Raw genomic sequence first — 21,643 nt, 5'->3', positions numbered from 1 at the left:
AACACATCGAGTGGACTCCGGCGCAGTGGGCTCAAGTTATCTGGTCGGACGAATCAAAGTTTACGGTGTTTCGTAGCCGTGGAAGATTATTTGTACGTCGGAGACCAGGTGAAGAGTAGGAGCTGAAATGCATTAAACCTACAATAAAATTTGGTGGTGGTAGCGTCATGGTGTGGGGATGTTTTTCGGCTACCGGCTTAGGGTCGCTGGTCCGTGTACAGACGACCATGAACCGATGGAAATATTTGGATATCCTGCAAAACGAAATGATACCGTCGGCACTGACTCGTTGGACCCAATTTTCATTTCCAACAGAATAATGCCCCCGTTCACACAGTGAGGGATTTTCTAAATAATCCACAATACGTACGGATATTTTTTCGACAACTTTACCACTTTGAATTGGCCTGCACAGTCTCCAGATTTGAATCCCATTGAGAACCTTTGGGAGTTGATCGATTTAGAGGTGCATTCCCGACTAGTTGCTAACATCGAGGATTTATACGCGAGTATAATGGAAGCTTGGGGACAGTTCCAGGTGAACATGTGTCGGAAAACTCGTCGATACCATGCTGAAAGGGCTCAGAGAAGTCATCCAGCGAAGAGGTGGACACGCACATTGACAATCGCCGCGTTCTATGTCTTCATGAATATTCATGACCTTGCGTTTACACGGTATTCTCCTTAAAGAATTCGAACGTTTTTTCACTGTTTCGTTCAGACTGCTGTTTTTATTCAATCCTGCATGACAATGACAATTTTGTTGTTTTTATTGTGTGTAAAAGCGCATATTTTATTAGATATATAAATATATTTATTCAAACCGTTGAGTTTATTTTATTGTATGATATCGTAAGTAATAGCTGCCTGTAGTGTGGTGTGTAAATACTTTTTGGCGGGTCTGTATATGTTTTAAAATAAATAGGATCAGGTATTTTTAGGTAGGGTCGGGTTACACAGCCTCTTTTTTTTTTTAGGCCTTGTGTGGAATTTAGTGACCGGCAGAAGTCTTTTCTGAAAGTTGTGGTTGTGTGGATCGACCGCAGAGGTTGCAGTCTGCTATTGCCATTGTGTTGAACAAAACCGTGGTTGAACCTAGCTGCAGTTCTGTAGCTCACTTGGTTTTGCTGTCGGTTATTTCGTTCGTTGTGGTGTTAACGCGAAACCATGAAGCTACAGTTACCGTAAAATTCCTAATTGAGGACGTGGCTTTAATTAAAATTCATTTTTTCAATGGATGAATTCAGATGCGTGAAGTCTTGGTGCGGCTTTAATTTACAGCATTCACTTCGCTAACAGTGGGAATTTGTTTCAAAAAAAAAAAGCCAGAAGGGATAATGATATGCTAATGAGATGCACAACACTCGATTGTAACTTCGTTGCGATTCTAAGGCACTTTCGGATTTTTACACACAGACAAACTTGTAAACAAACGAAATTTCACACTGTATAACATACTGCACAATAATTAATATCTACAAATAGATTTGTTTGCATTTGCAGATTACGATACTGTATACTACAATCTCTTGAATAGACTAATTCGCACCGGTATAGGTCACAAGTGAGACAGCCGTCTGACAGTCGATTACGGCTTGTTAGACTTCCGGCAGGGTGACTGTACACTCCATGTTTAATGTAGACATCGGGAAATTAAAATAAAAAAAGTCAATCAAAAAAAAAAAAATTTGCGCATGATAACAAAAAAAAATACTCATTATATTATTTAATGTAATATATATTTTATTATTTTTTTTTGATAATGAAAAGTATATTCTAAAAGAAGTCAAAACAAAAACGAATGCATTCTTAGTAGCAACTGATCGCGGTAACGGTCATGCTGCATTTCACACAAGTGAATAAATTGCTGATTATTAGTCAGTAGTGATTACAATAACGTACAAAAAATAAATTTGTTGAATTGCTGTGAAAATTCAACTAAGTTTCACCGCAAGCGAATGATTTCGGTCACATGTAAACGCTCGATCCAATACGATATCTGCCATGTTTGTTCAAACATCTTTAGTGACTTAAAACTGTTTTGCTGAACCAATCGAAATGCTGGATGGTGCCAACTGATTAAATTATCATAGCTCATTTAAATATGTTAATGTGGTTCAGCGACCTCATGGTAAACGAAACACGGAAGAGATTTACTGTTGTAGTGCGATCGTTTGGCTTTGATTTTGATGGGAAAACTACACTATTTCATCAATTATTTTGAGGGCCTTGGTCCGAAATTGGTCGATTTCAAGACGAAAACCGTGAAAAACTACAGCAAAATCCCTGTGTTATCGTGACGCCACGAGGCGTCATAGTGTTGCCATTTCACACGGTTTTCATTGTGAAATCGACCAATTTCGAACCATCGCCCTCAAAATAATTGATGAAATAGTTTATGGACCCATCGACAGTAGAAAGGTAGTAACTTAAGGCGAAAATAATAGGAAAAAAACAGTTGTTACCACCCGACCTGATTTCAGTTCTATTTTAAAATGGTCATTTTTGGTCAAAAATTCTATTTTCGACTTCTTCTTCAAAACCGGTAGCCTGAATGCTTTAATACTTGGTGTCTATGTACCTTGTGTTGACATCTACTAGATTTGTTCATCCCATGGCCATATCTTTAATTCTCTAATTTTGGCAAATATTTTTGTCATTTTTGGTTAAAAATGGAATTTCAACTAATCACTATTTCCAATGCGTTAGTGTTAGGCATACACGTGTTTATTATTCCATTGACAACTTTGTGTGGTTGTTTGGCGATATTTCATTTAAAAGTACAAATGTAAACGAAATGTTCTGGCATATACAGCACTAATCTTTTGTACAATAGTCTTTGAGCAACAGGCCATTGGCCTATTTTTATATTTTTAAACTGGTACAACTAATCGGCTCTAATTAGTGAAAATTAAATCATTCCTGTAAATATATTTGTGATACTTTTCAGCATCTTCTGGGATCTTCGGTCTGTTGCAAATGACGGCCAAGTGAATTTCTAATATTTTCTGAAATCTAACGTTTTGATTTTTGACATTCCAATTGATGAAATTGTAAAGTAATCACAATTCACATTTTATCTGATTCCCAAAGTTATGCCTGTAATTGCGACACTTGGTTTTAAAAAATGGGATTTTGAAATGAACGATAAAAATCGAATTCCTATTTTCAATTTGGGACTTTTCATATTATTTCGGTTAATTGCACATTTTTAGTCAATGGTGACCACAACAACGAATGAGACAAGCGCAAGCTACAATGTTACCAGTCAATTCTGTTCCCATGCTTCATTTACATGACCAAGGGGGATGACCAGCAATGTATACTATAGAACAGCAACATTTTTCATTGTCTGTATCATAAATTCATAGAACACATTTTTTGGTTAAGTTTGTAAAGTCTGTGAGACTGCGAGTTATCAAAATATGATGAAAGTATTGAATCGATAATGGCAACATTGTTTTCTACGAAGGCATCTGAAAACCAGTCCCTCTATCACTGTGTCAAAACTAAAGTCGGGGCTAATGCTAAGACTCCGGCGCTCTGACCACCGTAACATTGTCAGCTGACGGCATTGCGGGGAAATTACGGGTATTTACCGCTGCCGATATCTTACTTTTCTGTGACAAAATGCACACATTTCGTACCCCCGGTTAATAAAATAAACTATTATTTTAGAAAATACATCAAAGCACAGTGCCTTGAGAGACTGTGGGGGAAGTAGGCAGCGAGGTGTTTTAAACACCGCAGAAAATCATGCACTCAATGCAGCCATCTTGGTTACCTCAATTAGAATTTCCCCTTGTCACCCAGCATGCATCGATTGCGATATCGCAACGTGCACTGTGTCGCCTTGGGCGACGGTCTTAGGTACAAGGCACTCTATGAATAAGGTATTTTCAGAGGTCAGGGTTCGTTTTTTATAAGCAGTCTCGTCTGCAGATGGATAGCCGTAAATAATCAGCGCGAGTCCATTTAATTTAATTTTCTATTTTGATACTTCGTGTCACTGAAAATTGAATAAGAAAAATTGCAAATAACCGGTTATTTACAGCAAATCGAAATAAATTTTCATGGCGTACGCTGCATTTGTTTTTCCGGATTTTGCGATGCCGCACTCCTGAAAGAACTGTTTGAAAATTGAACGTGCAACAGTAGTAAAGGCTTGAACACAGTAGTGCAAGTCTAAAGTGCAACTTTGTATCAACAAATGTTCGTCTTTTGATACTTATTAGCTGTCAGAGACAGTTGTGTTGCGTTTATTGGTTAATTAGAGATTTGACCTATTAGATCAACCATGCAAGACAAGGAACATGGCGGATACTCGACAGTATCGAGCGTTAATTTGCCACCGGAATTATTTGCTTACGACGAAACGAAGTTGAATTTTATTTGCATTTCATAACAATTCAACAAATTTGGTTTTCTTTGTACGTTATTATAATCACTACTGAGTAATAATCAACAATTGTGGAACGCAGCATGACTGGATTGCACAACTGTTATCATTTGTTGCTCGGCAGTTGTGTTCGTTTTTACTTTGTTTAGAATATAATTTCGTTACAATAAAATTAGGAAAAAAGTGTATTTGATGTACCAGGTTCGTTAAAGTGATTTTTTAGAGAAAAATTACCCTGGGTGACATTGCAAGTTTTAGGCAGTTAAAATAGCAGGTCACAGTGCTTTCTACTTGTCTCACTATTGACAGTCTCGCCGTACTTCAGGTGGGACTTCACACTTTTCATTGTTAAATGTAGATGCTAATAGGTGTTTTTGAAGACAATGGCACAGTATTTTACATGAATTTACAAGGTCTATGAACTTTGTATGCGGGACGATGGCATCGCAAATGTACACAATGCCTTTAGACCTACCGTAATACGTCCGAGACGTGTGATCACCGGATGCGTCCCAGGGACTCGCAAGTTGAAAAATTCATGCGTCCCACAGGAAAACTATGTTTCCCGGATGCGGAATTCCGCGTTAACGCAATCCCTGGTTCATATTAATTACCTGATTTGCATAATTAGTTTTTCCATCATCTCAAGTGAAAGTAATTTTGAATTAATTGTTAATGCGTCTCCAATACTCTCAGCACACGGGAGTTCTTTTTAAGCTTTCTTTGATTTTAGAGCATTTATTTTTCTGTGTGATGTTTCTAAGTTTTGTTGAGAATTATTCTGTAAAGAAATCATTGAAATTGTTTCATTTGTTTGTTAAAAGGGACGTTGTTGCTTCAATGATGGCCTACGAACGACTGACTTTGAAATATTACATCCAATCTCCCCCTCCTGAGTTGGGCCATAGAAATCTTTGCCTAAACATATTACTATTATAACAGATGCTGTGATTCATGCAAGTCTCACTTTGATCTGACTTCCTTCAAAATAGCATAAACTAATTTTGGCTCGAGCATCATCAAAATTATGATCATGACTTAAGTTTGTTGAACAGGCAACAATTAAATAACGCATGCTTGTGAGGGTAATATCACGATTTGTTGCCTGCCCCAGGGATAGTGGTCATGACCATAATATTGCTTGGCTCTGCCATCAATATTATGGTCATCACCAACAGCCCGAGGACAGACAACAAATTGTGATATTGCCCTAATAACCATGTGTCATTTATTTTATCACAACGAACAGACATTCACAATGCACAATCACAGCTACCATACATCACTCACACCGCTCTCCAACAAAATAACACTTATATTTGAAGTACCGGGGGTATGCAATATTTTATTTTATCATAACAAGCCTACACACAGTAAATGCTATTTTCAGCCAAGAATACTTTTTTCAGTAACCATGTTTCAACAGTGTGAACCACTCAATTTATCGAGTATAACATTTTATGAAATGGATTGAGAAATTCTCAAATGCAAGTTAGGGAAGAGTAGGAAATCAAACGGGCGAATCACCGCGGCTCTCCGCGGTACACCGGGGAGAGCCACGGACTGCTTATAATTAGGGGTCTCTACCGCGGTGGCCACCGATACCGGTTGCAACCGCGGTCGTGGAAAGGTGTGAAATACGTACTTAACAGTTTCCTTTGTGATTCCATGAGTCTTTGTTTCAAATAGCTGTTTTTAAATCGAGCAGGTTACGAGCACCGCTGGCATGGAAATACTAAGCATATACCGTAGTAATATTATCGGCCCACATATTTTATTAATGTAAAAATCCATAAGTCCAATGCTGTATACGAATTGTTGTTGCGTGAAACAATGTTGTATTTTATGCATGTATTTATCACCAATTCCAAGAGTAAAAGTCGTAACTTTCGAAGGTACGAGTATTATGACTCGTCCATACATTTCACTTACGTTTGTTCATGGAACTATTATAGTTCCATGGTTTGTTACACTTGAATAAAGTCTACCACATGAAAATGTTATTTACGAAGTTTTAAATAGCCAGCCTTCCTGATTCGAGCCTCTTGTTGATTTGACAAGGGTGGGTATCATTAATGTTTATTCTTTGCCTGTATCGCATTCCAGACAAAAAGTTCAAGATCGGTAAACAAGAAATGGACGAACTAAAATGTCTCCTGTGTTTCACGTGCGACATGATTATTAAAAAAGCAGAGTTAAGCGGTCATGTACGTTCTATAAATCTAACCTTGCACACATAATCTTGTATTGACGTGTTTGTTTGTTTTTTTTTGGTCAAAAACGACGTTGCCTTACAGTTAACTCTTCGCGAGAGTTTTATAATACCGATTTTTTGAACAAATATTAAGTAACTATATCGTTTTGCGTCAAACTGGGTGGCCCGAATTTAAATGCGTCAGTGCGTGAACTCATTGAGGTCATTGCCCATTGCCGCACGTAATTCAAACACGTGGTTATTAGAGTTCAGTCGAAATGTACGTGAATAACGCGATCGAAGTGCGCTGCGAGTTTATTATAGAAAAAAAAAACATTACGCATGATATTGTATGTTATTGTATGGTTAATATTACATATTCACTTTATTTCGAATAAAATAATTCACCGATGAGTCACAAGTATTTAAAATATTTTCTCGACTTTCGTTAGACACCTGACTCCGGGACCTGACTATCTGTTTCAATGATTTACTAGTAAATGCGCCCATGTTTATATTTGCGTAATAATTACGAATGCAACGCATTATCAAGTCGGTAATATTGAAATATTCACAGACCCAATAGCCCAGGTTAGTTTTCCAACAATAATAAAAATAACTTAGTTTGCGTAATTATTATAAAAGTAATACATTGCAAAGTTGAAATATTTAGAGCCCGTCCAATACTGTAAACATATTTGCGTTATTAGAAAAGCAGCACACTAAGTAAACGATGTTGAAATATTCAAAGCCAATACAGAGTTGGATACAAGTTGTGTTATTACAGTACCGCCGGATATGATAACAAATTTACGAGATCGAAGCGCGGACCAAGAAAGAAAAGGGTTGCTAAGGTAACGCGCCAGTTCAGTGCGTGACTTGGGGGTCAAACTTCGGTCAACACACACTTGATGTCAGCATCGCCGCGTAGCAAGTTTCGCAACGTACTTGAAGTTCAATTGTGCCCCAAAATGATGTCGACGATCACTCAATTGTCGCAACGCATGTTGTACCAAGTCCATGATACACCCTGTTTCGACTTTGGCTTGCTTTTTTTTTAGTGCATGTTCTTTTTCACGTAAATGCGACCTCTCACCAATGTATTAAAACACTTTGAATTTATACTTCATGCGTGATTATATTTGGTCTACGCGAAACATTAATATTTCTAAACATTTTCTGAGACCATACATGATACATGTATATATTCACAAAATAATGCGATCATATTTTATATTATGTTGATCTCTACGTCTTTCTGGATCGTTTTGTGATTTTATTCCAAAGCTCAGGCAAATAAAATAATGTGAACTATTATAGACTAGTTTCCTAGCTTTTGGCTAGGCCAAATTGGTTTAATTTTTCATTAGAACTTTGTGATCCTTTTAATTTCCCAGTTCTTTGTGTTCATTAATGGTCTTGACAATAAGTGTGAATTGCTGTGCGAGCCCACCGCACACGACCGCGGTAAACCGGGGTCATGGAATCTATGCATAAATTTGCATAAAATGCGGTCGACCGGCGAGTACCCACCACCACCGCGGTAATGACCGCGGTGCACCGCCCGTTTGATTTCCTACTCTTCCCTTAATTAACCATACAAATATCACGCGACAATTTGTTATGCGCAGTAGTGTCAATGACGTGATCCATGTGATATACCCATGTAATATCCATTTTTATTCAATGTCATGTGACAGTTTCAAACAATCATAGCAGGCGTAACAGCAGTGAGATGTGATAATGCAGGATATTGTTCTCACAATTTTTTTTTTCAACCAGAGCTATCAACCAGCAGTTTGCGACTGCTTCCTGTGGAATTGATATTTAGGCTAAAATTCAATGAATTTGGGAAGTACAAAATATACCGTTATAGATCAAGAAAAATAACATAACAAAATTAATTATATACCCTATATATAAAATATGTTTTTGAAATGCAGTCCCTCACCCCCCTTAGCTATTTTCGCAGATTTTTCGTCGCCAGAGCGATTCACGTCCCAAATTTTGGTTCTCTGGGCGTCTAAATATTCTATCTAACCGCTGGACTGAATTAGCTAAATTATGAAAAATTCATAGAAGATTGGGCGAAAATCAGTCGTTTTTGGCCTCAACGTTTTTTTGCTCGGAAACGCAAGGGCGATAAGACTCGATTTTCAAGAACGCAGGTCGCTCGGATCGGACAGTTTCTATTGTTTCGAGTCTGTTGTGTGTCTAGAAACATAATAACTTTGTTTTTTGGTGAATATAGAACATGCCATGTTCCAATAAAGGATTTTGATATGCAAATCAAACAATTTTATTAGTTCCTTATTGTAACGTCTCCCATATAAATAGTCCTGTACTCCCCAGAATTTGACAATGGTACTAGCCCAGAATTGACTTTCTGTTTTTATGTTTACGCCACTATACAAAAATGCGCACACTCGCGAATTTGACAACATTCACTTGAGCGTTTTAGGATAGTGGGAATAGAAGCAAATAGATGGAAACGCCAGTTACGTCACTCATGAAGATTGATGATTTGTTTGCTGGCCGGGATAGATGTATTTTGTGTTCATTTCTATGCATATTGTCTACACCTGCGATTCTCAATTACGATGTGTAATATCATATCGCTGCTGTGGACGGTGACGGCTGACAGATTGTTTTGGTTCTGTGGCTCTCTTGGCATGGGCGAGGTCACAGGTTAAAAAGTGAAAATGAAAATGGATTTTAAAAATGAAATTTGAAAACGAAAATGGATTTTAAAAACGAAAATGAATTATGAAAATGGAATATGAAAACGAAAATGAATTTTGAAAATGTAAACGGATTTCAAAGATGAAAATGGATTTAAACAATTGGTTTTAAAAATAAAAACAGAATCCAGAAACGAAAGTGGGTTTTAAAAATCGATTCCAGGGCCGAAAATGGTGTTTAAAAAAAGATTAACAAATAAAAATGAGTTTTCAAAATGTAAATGAATTGTAAAAATGGTTTTATAAAATGCCATGTTGTGAGCCACCTCGGTTGCCGTACTGTTGCCATGGTAGGACATGAACGTCCAGCTAACGTTGGTTTATAATTAAAACCGGGCCCCGTATACAAGGTTCGCAAAAAACGTTCAGTCCTTAGAAGTCACTTTATTTTATTGCTAGGACGTATTCTGCTGTTAAATTTATTATTTCCAACCGTTTTGCGATAGTATTTTCTAGATTGGAGCATGGAGGCAAAAATCTCCATGATTGAAGGCAGCATTTACAGTTCATTCATAGTTCAAAGTTGCATTGGGATTACGTTGATAGAGTGTAACAATCCCGGGGTAACAATGTTGGCACCGGTGATCTTACCAGTGCGCAACGTAGCCAAAAAACAAAAAAACATGATCATATAAACACTGCTATTTATAATAATATAAAGACTGGTAGGAGGTAATAAATTTGGGGCGAAAGTATTCAAAAATCAGTTTTTGGCTGTTGCTATGGCAGCGGTGAGCGAGAATTTGTTTTCAGATTTTACAACCTAACTAGAGTGAAGGTGTGACTTGCCCGCCAAGTTTGAATCAAACGGCCCAGCCAAAAAAATCACAGAAGAGTCAAATTTGTCGGTAATGAAAACAGATATCAAAAATTCAAATAGTGACTTAGTGCCCACACTCAAGCTGAGTAGAATAAGCTGTCTGAAGAGTTATTCTAAATTTGTAGGAGATTCATTTGGCACGAAGCTATCCAGTTTTTTGGCTGTTACTATGGTAACGATAGGCCAATTTTTTTTTTCAGAATTTAACTAATAACTAGGGTGATGGAGTGACCTGCCTGCCAAGTTTGAGGGAAATGGGCCAAGCCAAAACAATCACAGAAGAATTAATACGTGAAAACACCGGAAACCACACACACAGAAACACAAAATTGATTTTAAGGGCAATCCTAGCAGAACAGATCGCCAATAGTGAACACAAATGTTCGTAAATATTACTGACCGCAAAAGACGCTCATCGCGAAGTGTCTTGTATTAGTACAATAAAAATAATATTACAATCTACTTATTAGTGTAAAAATGTTGTTCTAAAGTCCATGGCATCAACTAAAAATTCTTTCATAAGTTTGTCTATGGTGTAACATATTTATTATAACCCAGAAGGAAGCATAATAACTCTGTTATTCAGTTGCTTGAAGTTATTAAATTTGTTTCTTTCTTCTTCAATAACATTTCTTTTATTTCACACATTAAGTTGTCCCTTTATATTTTAAAACTTGGACATTGCAAATTAAAATGTTGGAGAGTTTCTTGGTCTTTTTCACAACATGGACAAATTGTCATCTTCACTATTATTTTCCTATTTTCTTTTTTTCATATGCTAACCCAGGAGTACATGATCTTGCTCTGAATTTTAGCTGTGCTCCTTTAAAGTTGTTTATTGACTAAAGATATTTCTCACTTTTCAAGCTAGTTTAGAATTTTTTATAATTAAGGCTTGATTTTAACTTCATATCTTCTCTCCACTTAGATTCATCGTGGTTCAGAACCAATGTTTTTAGTTTTTAGCTCCACTGTCGACTTTGTCGAGCGGAGCTTATATGTGTGATTGTCCGGCGTCGTCCGCAAGTCCAATTGCTTTGATATTACATATATAGGTACTACATGTGGTGGACCTCAGATTTGTTCATTTCATGATCATATCTTCAATTCTTTAATTTTGGTGAATATTTTTGTCATTTTTGGTAAAAAGTGATATTTTTGACTTCTTGTTGAAAACAAGTCCCATAGCATTGATACTATGCATATTGTTCATTTTCTAATGATATCTTCTGTTCTTTAATTGAAATATGCATTGCTAACAGCTGAGCTATCTCAGCAGAGAAATTGCTTGTTTTTTTTATGCGGTATCTTGGACGTGCTCTGTCAGTTTTCATTCAAATTTGGCACATACATGTTAGGATGCATGTCCATGACAATTTGTTTCAAAATCTGGTCAAGGATGGCTGATTGACAGCCATCTGACTTTTTGGCCTTACTGCTATATTTCCACAATTTATGTACCTTTTTCATTCATATTTGGCACATACATCATACATATCAGTGTTTCATAATCAGATCAAAGATGGACGAATAACGACTGTTTTTATTTTTGGCCATATTACTACTACAAGGAACACACGTTTTGGTGTAAATAAACAATCTGTTGTATACGCCACTTGGAACTCAAGTTTCAAGGACACTCTCGTGACAATCCCTCCTCTTTAATATGAGCACAAAGAGAACTTTTAAAAATTTAACGAGAACTGTCATTTTCAATGACTTGTTTTGAATATATTTATATAAATTGCAAATGGCATTGGAGCCAGGACACAACCTTGCCTTTGGTCAAAGTATTCAGTTTCAACATCTCCAAATGAAATTTTACTCTCAATGTGGTCATAAGTGTTTTATTGCACGCCATAGTTTTCCCTTTATCCCATTTTGCCATAAGGCATACCACAATCCTTCTTGCCAAATACTGTCATAAGCTTTTTTGAAGTCCAGGAATGCAAAATAAGTGCGTCTGTTTTTTCTAAAACCCCTTTGGATTTCTCCCAGCATATTACTTGGTTCAATCAATTGGCTCAATTCATTTTCTATTGTACAGTTTTCCAATAACTGAGCTAATTGTTCAAATTGTTGGCGTCTCCCTTCTTATTTATTGGTATAATAATGTTCGATCCCCCAATTTTTTGGAACTGCTTCTATCTCAAAGCAAAAGTTGAAAATCGCTATCAGATGATGGATAGGTATTTATAATAGCATGCTTATATATGTAGTAACGTTTTAAAGAATGCCGTACTCACAGGTCAATTTTAACTCATTTTTTTCTATTGCTACCTTAAAATTCTGTTATATACCATCTGATTAGTAATTTTACAAATGCAGCTGAGTAATTATACTATGGGCATGGTTATGATGCTTGCGCTATGTTCTAATTATTTCAGTGTAGTAAAGCGAGGTACATCAAAGGTTTTAGATAATAACTTTGCATTTACAGTGCCACTGGCTGGATATTTTACACACCTGATCTTAATACTGTACTTAAATGATATAATTATTTCTAATTACACCCAATAATGTCATTGGAGACAGAACAAGTTCAAAAAATACACTCGACCATAATTGTTTGAAATTGGCCTCATTTTGTCTGCAGACAGTGTTCATCTTTATGTTAATATATTCAGCCTTTTCCTGCTTCATTCATATGTGAGGTGTTCACTTCCTTGAACTCAATCTAAGGTTTATAATGCATTACACATGCCTGATCCAACCAGAGACGTGCCTGAAACATGTGATCTGATTAAATATGTAGTTGCCATACTTCCCAATTCATTGATCTAGTTCATTTAATATTAAAATGTGACTAGGTCGTTTCAGGCTCATATCTCATGCCAATCACATACACTTTAGCGAGTATAGGTGTTCTTTGCCTGCTGTTCAGTGTGGCTGTCTGGGTGTAGTCTCTGCTTCTCCGTTTTTTTACCATCCCCGAATTGTAGCTAGATTCCTAGTTTTCATTTACTATTATAGACTGATATCCTGTAGAATCAGCTCAAAATGAGGAGGTATTTACTTTATTTCTCATCTTTTTATTTCAACACCCTTTTTTTTAAACGAAACTATCAAAATGGTTGAATCTTGTCACACCCATTATTTTTAGAGAAATGTGGGACAAGTTTAAAAAGCATATTTCTTGTATTGTAGAATTTTCTCAACAGCTTTTCAACTTTAATTCTTAATCAACAATATTGTTTTTTCTTATTTTACAGTTTCATCTGTCCGTTGTCATTCCGTGCCTTAGACACTTTTTCCAGGCCTTTTGCTTGCTGTTTCTACTCGGAAATCAGTATGCCTTCATCCAGTAAGTATTTAATTTAATACAACTAACTCTTATGGGTGGTATCATAATTTCAAACAAATTTAGTTAATTTTGTAAGATAGGTATTTTCAAAAAGAAAACTATACATTTTAGACAGATGAATTTAGGTCAATGCAGGTGATAAATTATTAGCTTGTATATATTTAGCATCCAATAATATAATATGTAAATATAATTGTTAGTGTACATTTTCTTTTCAATAATTGTGTTTAGGGTGTGGCGTTTCAAAGTACCCAGAAATGCATTTTGGTAATAACAAAAAATCGATATCTATGGTGGTTAGGTTATTAAAGCAAATACAATTGAAATTAGTTTTGAGAATTTCATTTGATCACAATCACATGCAGTCACTTATTTAGATAAATCCTTCAAATGTGCTGTTTTGTAATTAACTATGCAGCCATGTTGAATACTAGTCATGTGATGTCTGTCTACTTAAAATGAATCACTGTTAGATGGCATTCAGTGAAAGTTCAAATTTAAGGATAATTATATCTAAGAAAATATCAGTTGTACATCCTTGTTCTTTCTGCAGACAATTATACATGTACTGTTTACAGGGTGCATTGTATCAATATGGCGAAAATTAAATTGTGTGCTTCATTCATTTGTCATTTTATACCTATACTGCCTGAGTGAGATATTCAAAACCCATCAATGATTATATATAGTTCTAATATTTTACTGTTATTTTATATTTAATAAATTCAGTTTTGTTGTATATATCACATGTATTTATAACACAAACTAGAACAGACAGTGAATTGTCTGGGAAAGGCATGAATTATAAATGTTGCTTGCATTGACAATGTACATGTACATTGCACTTTATTACTCGGTGATTTATAGCTGACTCATCTCCTCTAAATTGCTTGTCCTTAATTAGTTGAAAAAAAGAAAGTGCACACTTGTTAAAAATATTTAATTTAGCTGAAAATGAATGATAAATTATAAAACTGCCAAATTTAATTTTTAAGGTCTTCAATCAATGGAAATTCAAGATTATATGCTAAAAATTTAAATTTTATCATTCCCACTCAGTCAGATAATGCATAGTAATGAGTCATCAAATTAGGCACAGGAAAAAAATATTCAAGCTTCTGGTTAACACACGTACGTGTCTGTTAAAAATGTGCATAGCTTTTTAATCCTAGTCAGATGCATTTGTGACTTGACAGATTTTGTTCAAAAATAAGACCATCAATGGTCTTGGGCTTGCCTGAGCAGATTTCTCGACTTGGTTTTGACATTACTCGTAGTGGGATGTACTCGAAAAAAGCAGTTTTGCCAAATATAAATAATCAGAAATTATTACCAAAATAACAGCGTATGGACTGTTAGATTTTAAATACATTAAGATCCATTTCGGTGATTTGGCAATTGTTTCTTTATGAGTTTAAGAGTAATTAATGAGTAATTTTCTGATTAGTTTCTTGCATGAAACTCTGATTCGTTGTTTAAACAAGAATAGTATCCCATAATTCCATGGTGCAATCATGGGGGGGACTGATCAGGATCCATGCTTAAAGATGCACGTATCAACAGTGAAATTTATGTTTTAAATGTTTAAAATGTACTTTGTTGCTATGGTAATCATAATCTAATTATTTGTGATATCAAAAGTGATATATTCTTGTTCAAACATAGGACTCTGACATTCATCTTGTTTTTAAGAGTTTTGACAATATTTTATTTAGCAAAATTTTGAAATTTCAAAAGGAAAAAAAAAAAGGAGAATGTACCCAAATTTATTTTTGATAGTTCACTGGCAACTTTTTTTCTTTTTATTCTGTGCCTGAAGCTCTTGTTAAAGAATGTGGTAAGTATATTAGACTAGATTATGAGGGTTTGATATGCCATATTAAACCTGCTCCTTGCATGGCTGCATGTTTTGTCAGTTACTTTCATATGTTGTGTTAATTTCACCATCCACCTCTAAACTGAGTGTCATTATAGATTCTGATGGTAAAATTGGGTGGAATGTTAATTCATTCCTTCCAGCAAGGTCAGTACAAAATGACAATACTCGTACACCTGAGGTAATTGCACAACATGATTATTGAGAAATGACTCAGCCATGTTAGAAAAGATCGCATGTAGCCTTATAAGCATGTCCATTTCTGTAATGTTCTTGCATTGTAGTCAGCCAGCATGTGTATTGTTAATACTTGATGGTGGGTGCAGGTTTTGCAACAGGTTTTCAACATTTCTTGACAAAATTGAAAGCAAAAATATTTTTTCACTACTGATGTATTAAATAGCTTCTCTTCAAATAAAAAACATTAATAAACAATAGATAAACTATTAGCAGTAAACAAGGAAATGGCTTCGCCGATTCTAATTTGCATAATGATATCACTTTGCCATTAAGGCAATGAGATTGCAGCTTGCTATTTCAGTGATATCTCTATACTGCTGTGTACGTGTACGATACACATGCCGGCTGACTTTGTATTCTTGTCAGCCAGAAATTGCCCATGCTTGCTCATAACATTAACCTACAAGAACTGATACATGTACTTGTACAATATACATTGTAGTGGAACGTGGCACATAATTTAGGTCATTCAAATCACAAGCTCAATTTATGAATATAGTTTTGTGCATTTTAATTTTTAATCTGTTATGCTAATACTGAACATGTATAATAATGTATGGGGAAATTAATATACTGTGTTAAATTATTCCCTGGATGAGTCCTGAAACGCTTGTTTTTACCAGATTGTATTGTCTGGTCTGCATGTGAATTTCTCACTCAATAAAATATAATTGACCACTTTTTTGTTTGACTTATTGGCACCATCTACAGAATGTTGCGTGGTCACCTTCCTAAAATTTTGGCAGGGACACAAAATTTGTTTTTTTAGCTCAGTTGTCATCATAGATGATCGAACATGCAGGTTATTGTACTTTGTCGTTCGTCCTTCAGCAAATGCTATTTTCTTGAAAACTACTAGCTTAATTGCTTTGATACTGTCTGATTTATTCATTTCAGTAGATATTTGACTTTGCAGTTAATGTGTTCTGCCTATTCCACTATATCTCGAGAAACATGTTGGTTTTTGACTAAAACTTGATGCATAGATGCTCTGGGCTAAAGCAGATTTGATTACGTTTTGGGTTAAGTGCATGCATGAAACTTTTCGGCTTTCCCATAGGTATCTCAAATAGTTGCGTTTTTCCAATGAATCTTGGTACTTAAATGCACTAAGACAATGCAGCTTATTAGTTTTGGGTTTATGTACATCCATAATAATTACCTTAATTAAGAATTAATCATCACATTTGTAATGAAACTTAATACACATGTGCCCTGGTTACAATACACACAGATCTATGCATAATTTGCATTAAAATTACCCATATATTTTTTTTTCAAAAACCAATTATTGCATTTCAATAAGAAAACATGCATATTGATTATCTAATTAATAGCCAATTTCTGATATCAGATTACAATTAAAATGTAACTTGTCGTAAAGGTGTTCTGGCAAAAATTGGCCCGAAAACCACAAATAATGTATAAAATCAAATGCATTTTCTGTATGTAATTTAAACTTAAATAATGTGGATCGCATTGTTTCCAGATTGTACATTTCAAATAGCAGACAACAATTAGTTGCCAAGTTTCTTGTTTGGAAAGCTAATTAAATTTTAATGCATCTCAAATACTCACACACTATACTTTTCTGAGCTTTCTTTGATTAGTGAATATTTTTGGTAAAATGCTATTTTAGACTTCTTGAAAACTTCCAACTTGCTTTGATGCACATTGCAGCTGTCTGATTTGTTCATTTTGTGATATTTTATATTTTTAGCTCCGCTGTCGACTTTGTCGAGCGGAGCTTATCATATGAGTGATTGTCCGTCGTCGTCGTCCGTGTCAATGTTTTACTTTTTTGACTTCTTCTTGAAAACTACAAGCCTGAATGCTTTGATACTTGGTGTATATGTACCTTGGGTAGACCTCTCTTAGGTTTGTTCATTTCATGTTGATATCTTCAATTCTCTAATTTTGGTGAATATTTTTGTCATTTTTGGTAAAAAGTGATATTTTCGACTTTTTGTTAAAAACCGCAAGTGCAATTGCTTTGATATTACATATATAGGTACTACATGTGGACCTCTCTCAGATTTGTTCGTTTCGTGATGATATCTTCAATTCTCTAATTTTGGTGAATATTTTTGTCATTTTTGGTAAAAAGTGATATTTTAGACTTCTTGTAAAAAACCAATAGTCTGATTGCTTTGATACTATACATATTGTTCATTTTCTAATGATGTCTTCAGTTCTTTAATTGAAATGTGCATTGCTAACAGCGGAGCTATTTCAGCCGATAGGCTGCTTGTTAGCAAATATTGTCATTTTTTTTTTATCAGATGTGTTCATGTGTTGATGTATGTGTACTATGTCACCAGCCTACAATGTGTGATGGCATAATATCTAAAGTAAAAGCACTATAATACTGCCAAAATGGCCACTATCTAATCATTTTCACGAAAATTAGGCTAATGACTCCCAACATTTTTTAAGTCAATATACTTATATTGCTCGGAAGTACAATTTATTAAAAAATAATTTAATAATTCCTGGGTATTTGAATTCAAGAGTAGGCTTTTACTTTTAACTTGTTGCAGACAGTGATTATAGCTCAAGACAGCTAGACTGATTCAGTTAATTTTTGAATAACCGGCCTCTACTCTTGTCTTCCATTCTTCAGCTGAAGTTAAGACGACTGGAGGTGTTGCTTATGATGTTATTCTGTCAGAACCAAAGACTGAAACTGTTTTGAAGCGACCTGTTTCGCCCCCAAAGAAGTCAGAAAAGAGTTTGACAGATATAGCCAGCAAACTAGCGGCAGCTGAAGAAAGAAGAAAGGTGAGATGTAAAAGTTTTTACTGCGTGAATGTGCATTCTAATAACTACATAACTAATAAAAGTTTTTAACTTTTTATATTTGTGTGTTTTAACTTGTTATAGTTAAATTTTGGACTTGCCTTACCAATTTGTTGAATCTAATAATGTATACATCTGCACATTGATTTGTAATTTTGTCACCTATGCTCGAGCTGTTTCTAAGAATATGGGTCAAAATCATTCAATGGCTCATTGGGGCTAGTGCCGTCATTCCTGAGTTGGTAAGCTCATTTATGTGCACCTGAATTTAAAGGTTCTTCTCACCACTGTATTATGTGAAGCATGTTTCAACTAATACTTTAATTGGTTGAACCTTAGCTAAGTATAATGTATTTGCTTTCAGTCAATGGAGTCGCAATTACTGCAGAGATTGGCAGAGGAGAGAGCACTTGCACAGGAAAAAGCATCCAGAGTTATGAAAGACAACAACAACTTCCAGGAAGTAACTAAGAAACAGCTAGATGAGAAGATGCAAGTTTTTGAAGAAAATCGAAATGCTCGTTTTCAGGCTCTGCAGAAACGTTTGAAGGAAAAGGTTTGTATACGTCATTATTTTTGGTACTGTCAAACTTGTTTTTCAACCTGGGACTTCATCAAGATGGGTTTTATAGACAGGTGCTGGGATTCTTCATTTATCGGACATGGCTCTTCTGAGATGTTATTGTCAGACTAGAAATGAAATGTTGAGAACGAAAGCAGATGGATTATGAGGATTTGTATCCAGAAGTTTGGTCTGAGTTTGAGGTCTTATAATTACCTGATATAAAACCCATCTTTCCAAACAATGTAGAATATTTTAGGAGATAATCAACCCATAAATTTAACCATAGACCCTGAAAAGAGGGATAAGAAACGCTGACGAAAGACGGTAAGAATTTGCACGCAGTGTTTTGCATATGTTAGCAAGAGCATCAGACAGACTTCCGGATGACGTCGCAGTACTGGCACTGAGCAGATATTTCATTAATACTGTCGTGTTTTTGTTACTGTGTCCATGATCTGAACTATATTTTGTGAAATCTTAAACGTGTTTTCAAAAACTTCGGGTAGTATTTAACTTTATTTTTGATGTGCACTTACTCTTGGTGATATATTTCATTACATAACAACTCGGCATGGCTCACTACCAATTGCCTATGGCTTTTACTTGTCCCCCCTGTTTTTCAATCGCAAATTTCTGCTACACATTTTTCCAGAAAATGATGAGATGGTACTTTTGCAACAACAAAAAACTAAGTTGATCTAATAATTCCAAATCAGGCATGTTTGACTGAAAAATTTTGCTTGAACGGAATCCACATCACCACTTTGATCTAAGTGAATCTGCAAAAATACTCCTGAAAAGGTTCTTTTATACACAAGTTGCTCATAACATGATTTGATCTCTATAGTAGTCTTTTATATAAGAGATCAATATATACACAGGTTTGACTGTATATATTGCATATTCAAAACGGCACATTCAAAACAGCACTTGTTATTGTAATCATATTGCATGGGGTCACAATGATTTGTGTTGTATATGGCATTCAACGTCTTCAACTAGTCTACTTTTGACACCTGCTTTCCACATTTTTCATTCAGGAGATACATGGCCGAGAAGTACGCAACCACAAAAGGTCCATCAGCCAAGAAAATGCAGAAAATGGCAATTGAGCATTAACAATATAGTAATCAAAAGTATCTACATGGGCTGGCAGCTGTAAATAGCAGTTCATCTCATCAGAGTACACACCGATCCACAAGGGCATTTATGTTATGTTATGTAATTTTAAAACAATCTGTATTTATCCATCCATATAAGCTGTAGCTTACTTAGGAGTTAACTATCTAGTTGTCTCAGTGTAGAAATTATTAATGATTAGTGTTATGATTCATAAAAATAGTCCTATATAAATGAAATAATTGTTAATTCATATAGTTGGAAATGTCACTCCCAGAGTATGTAATTTCATTACTAACTTTACATAGTTGGTCAAACAAACCATGAAATGTGATGTAATTTGCAGCTGAGAATGAGCTTTCCACACCTGATTCTTGTATCTGTAATATAGTGTTGCATTTAAAGTTGTAATTCTTCAGGAACTTTATTCACTGTAGTAAATTTGGTCACTCTTTCGTAAAAATACAATAAGCGAGTTGATGAAATGGTCAGCCCATGATAGGCTACTTATTAAAAGGTGTACTCTGCCTGTATTTAGTGTTTGATAATTGTTATGCAATACTCATTTATTCTTGTTACATTTTGAAGCTTTACATTTATGAGTTGATATCATTTTATAGAGTATAGTTGCTAGTATACAATTTTGTCTTGTTTATTTACGTTATTCGATCGTGTAGCTTGATGATGTAGTGTAGATAGTGGAGTACCAACAAAATCCACTGCCTTCCAACAGTATTCACTGCCACTAGTGTTTGCTGCTGCTGCTGCTGCTGCTGCTGCTGCTGAACAAATTTGAATGAAGCAGGATAGATATCAAAGACACTGGCTTTTTCAAGAAGTGATCAAATATATGTTACTGGAAGTGTTTTATACAAATTACTTTGTACTTGAATGGTGTCTTGTGCAATCTATGAAAAAGCCTTTGTATGATTTGAATTTTTCAAATTGGCTGGAATTATTTTTATCTCTGCATTACTTTGGCATTCCATTTTTGTCGGCAAAATTGCTGGCCATGTTCACTCTCACTATAAATCAGTGTTTCATGAATAAATGATGCTTTGTGCAAACTATGGTATTAGTTATTGGTATGGTATTGTATGTAGTGAAAAAAATACTGTGATGCATGCCTCCCCAACCATTATACCAACATTTCAGGCCACTTGAAAGCAATTACCAAATAGTGGTAAGCATAATTCTATGAAAAACGAAACAAAATGGTTTCATTAATATGTAATTTATAAAAACAATTATAATCAAATGTACATAATTTTTTTCAATTCATCATCATTCTTTTTGAAAATAACATTCATCACAAAAGTTAATTTTATGGGAGATGACAAAAGTAGAGTTTTCCCTCGATAATCTTAAAGATTTATCAAATAAATGATTTGGGTAGTTACAATTGTTTCCTTTGGCAGAAAGACTCCATCATGTCTCTATTTTGCTAAACGACGTCCAAAATATTTAGTGTTAAGGTTATATACGGCAGTCATGAGAAAATTGGATAATTAGAGCATTAGTATCCATGGAAAAATGAATGTTTTATTGTGATCAATTTTTCTGTTTTTGTTATGGTAGTGAGCTAG

General features: G+C 35.1%; 1 protein-coding gene across 5 annotated transcripts in view; it reads left to right on the top strand.

Moving 5' to 3' along the window:
* Positions 1 to 21,124, top strand: part of LOC100372759 (stathmin) — a 28,570-nt gene extending 7,446 nt beyond the window's left edge. For 2 of the 5 annotated variants that reach the window (XM_085493384.1, XM_085493385.1), the window contains exons 2-6: positions 13,367 to 13,458; positions 15,278 to 15,295; positions 18,198 to 18,355; positions 18,738 to 18,929; positions 19,979 to 20,074. In XM_085493384.1, the coding sequence (XP_085349510.1) occupies positions 13,446 to 13,458; positions 15,278 to 15,295; positions 18,198 to 18,355; positions 18,738 to 18,929; positions 19,979 to 20,050 (453 nt within the window). In that variant the 5' untranslated portion in view covers positions 13,367 to 13,445 and the 3' untranslated portion in view covers positions 20,051 to 20,074. Of the gene's footprint in view, positions 1 to 13,016; positions 13,163 to 13,366; positions 13,459 to 15,277; positions 15,296 to 18,197; positions 18,356 to 18,737; positions 18,930 to 19,978 lie in introns of those variants that run through there. The other 3 variants (XM_002733084.4, XM_006814403.3, XM_085493386.1) reach the window with 3 other exon arrangements.
* Positions 21,125 to 21,643: the final 519 nt, after the last annotated feature.

This window comes from Saccoglossus kowalevskii, chromosome 18 (genome assembly GCF_978046115.1).
Source record: "Saccoglossus kowalevskii chromosome 18, keSacKowa6.1, whole genome shotgun sequence".
NCBI classification, from domain to species: domain Eukaryota; kingdom Metazoa; phylum Hemichordata; class Enteropneusta; family Harrimaniidae; genus Saccoglossus; species Saccoglossus kowalevskii.
The sequence above is the reverse complement of the archived record's forward strand: the minus strand, read 5'-3'. Positions and strand labels throughout refer to the sequence as shown.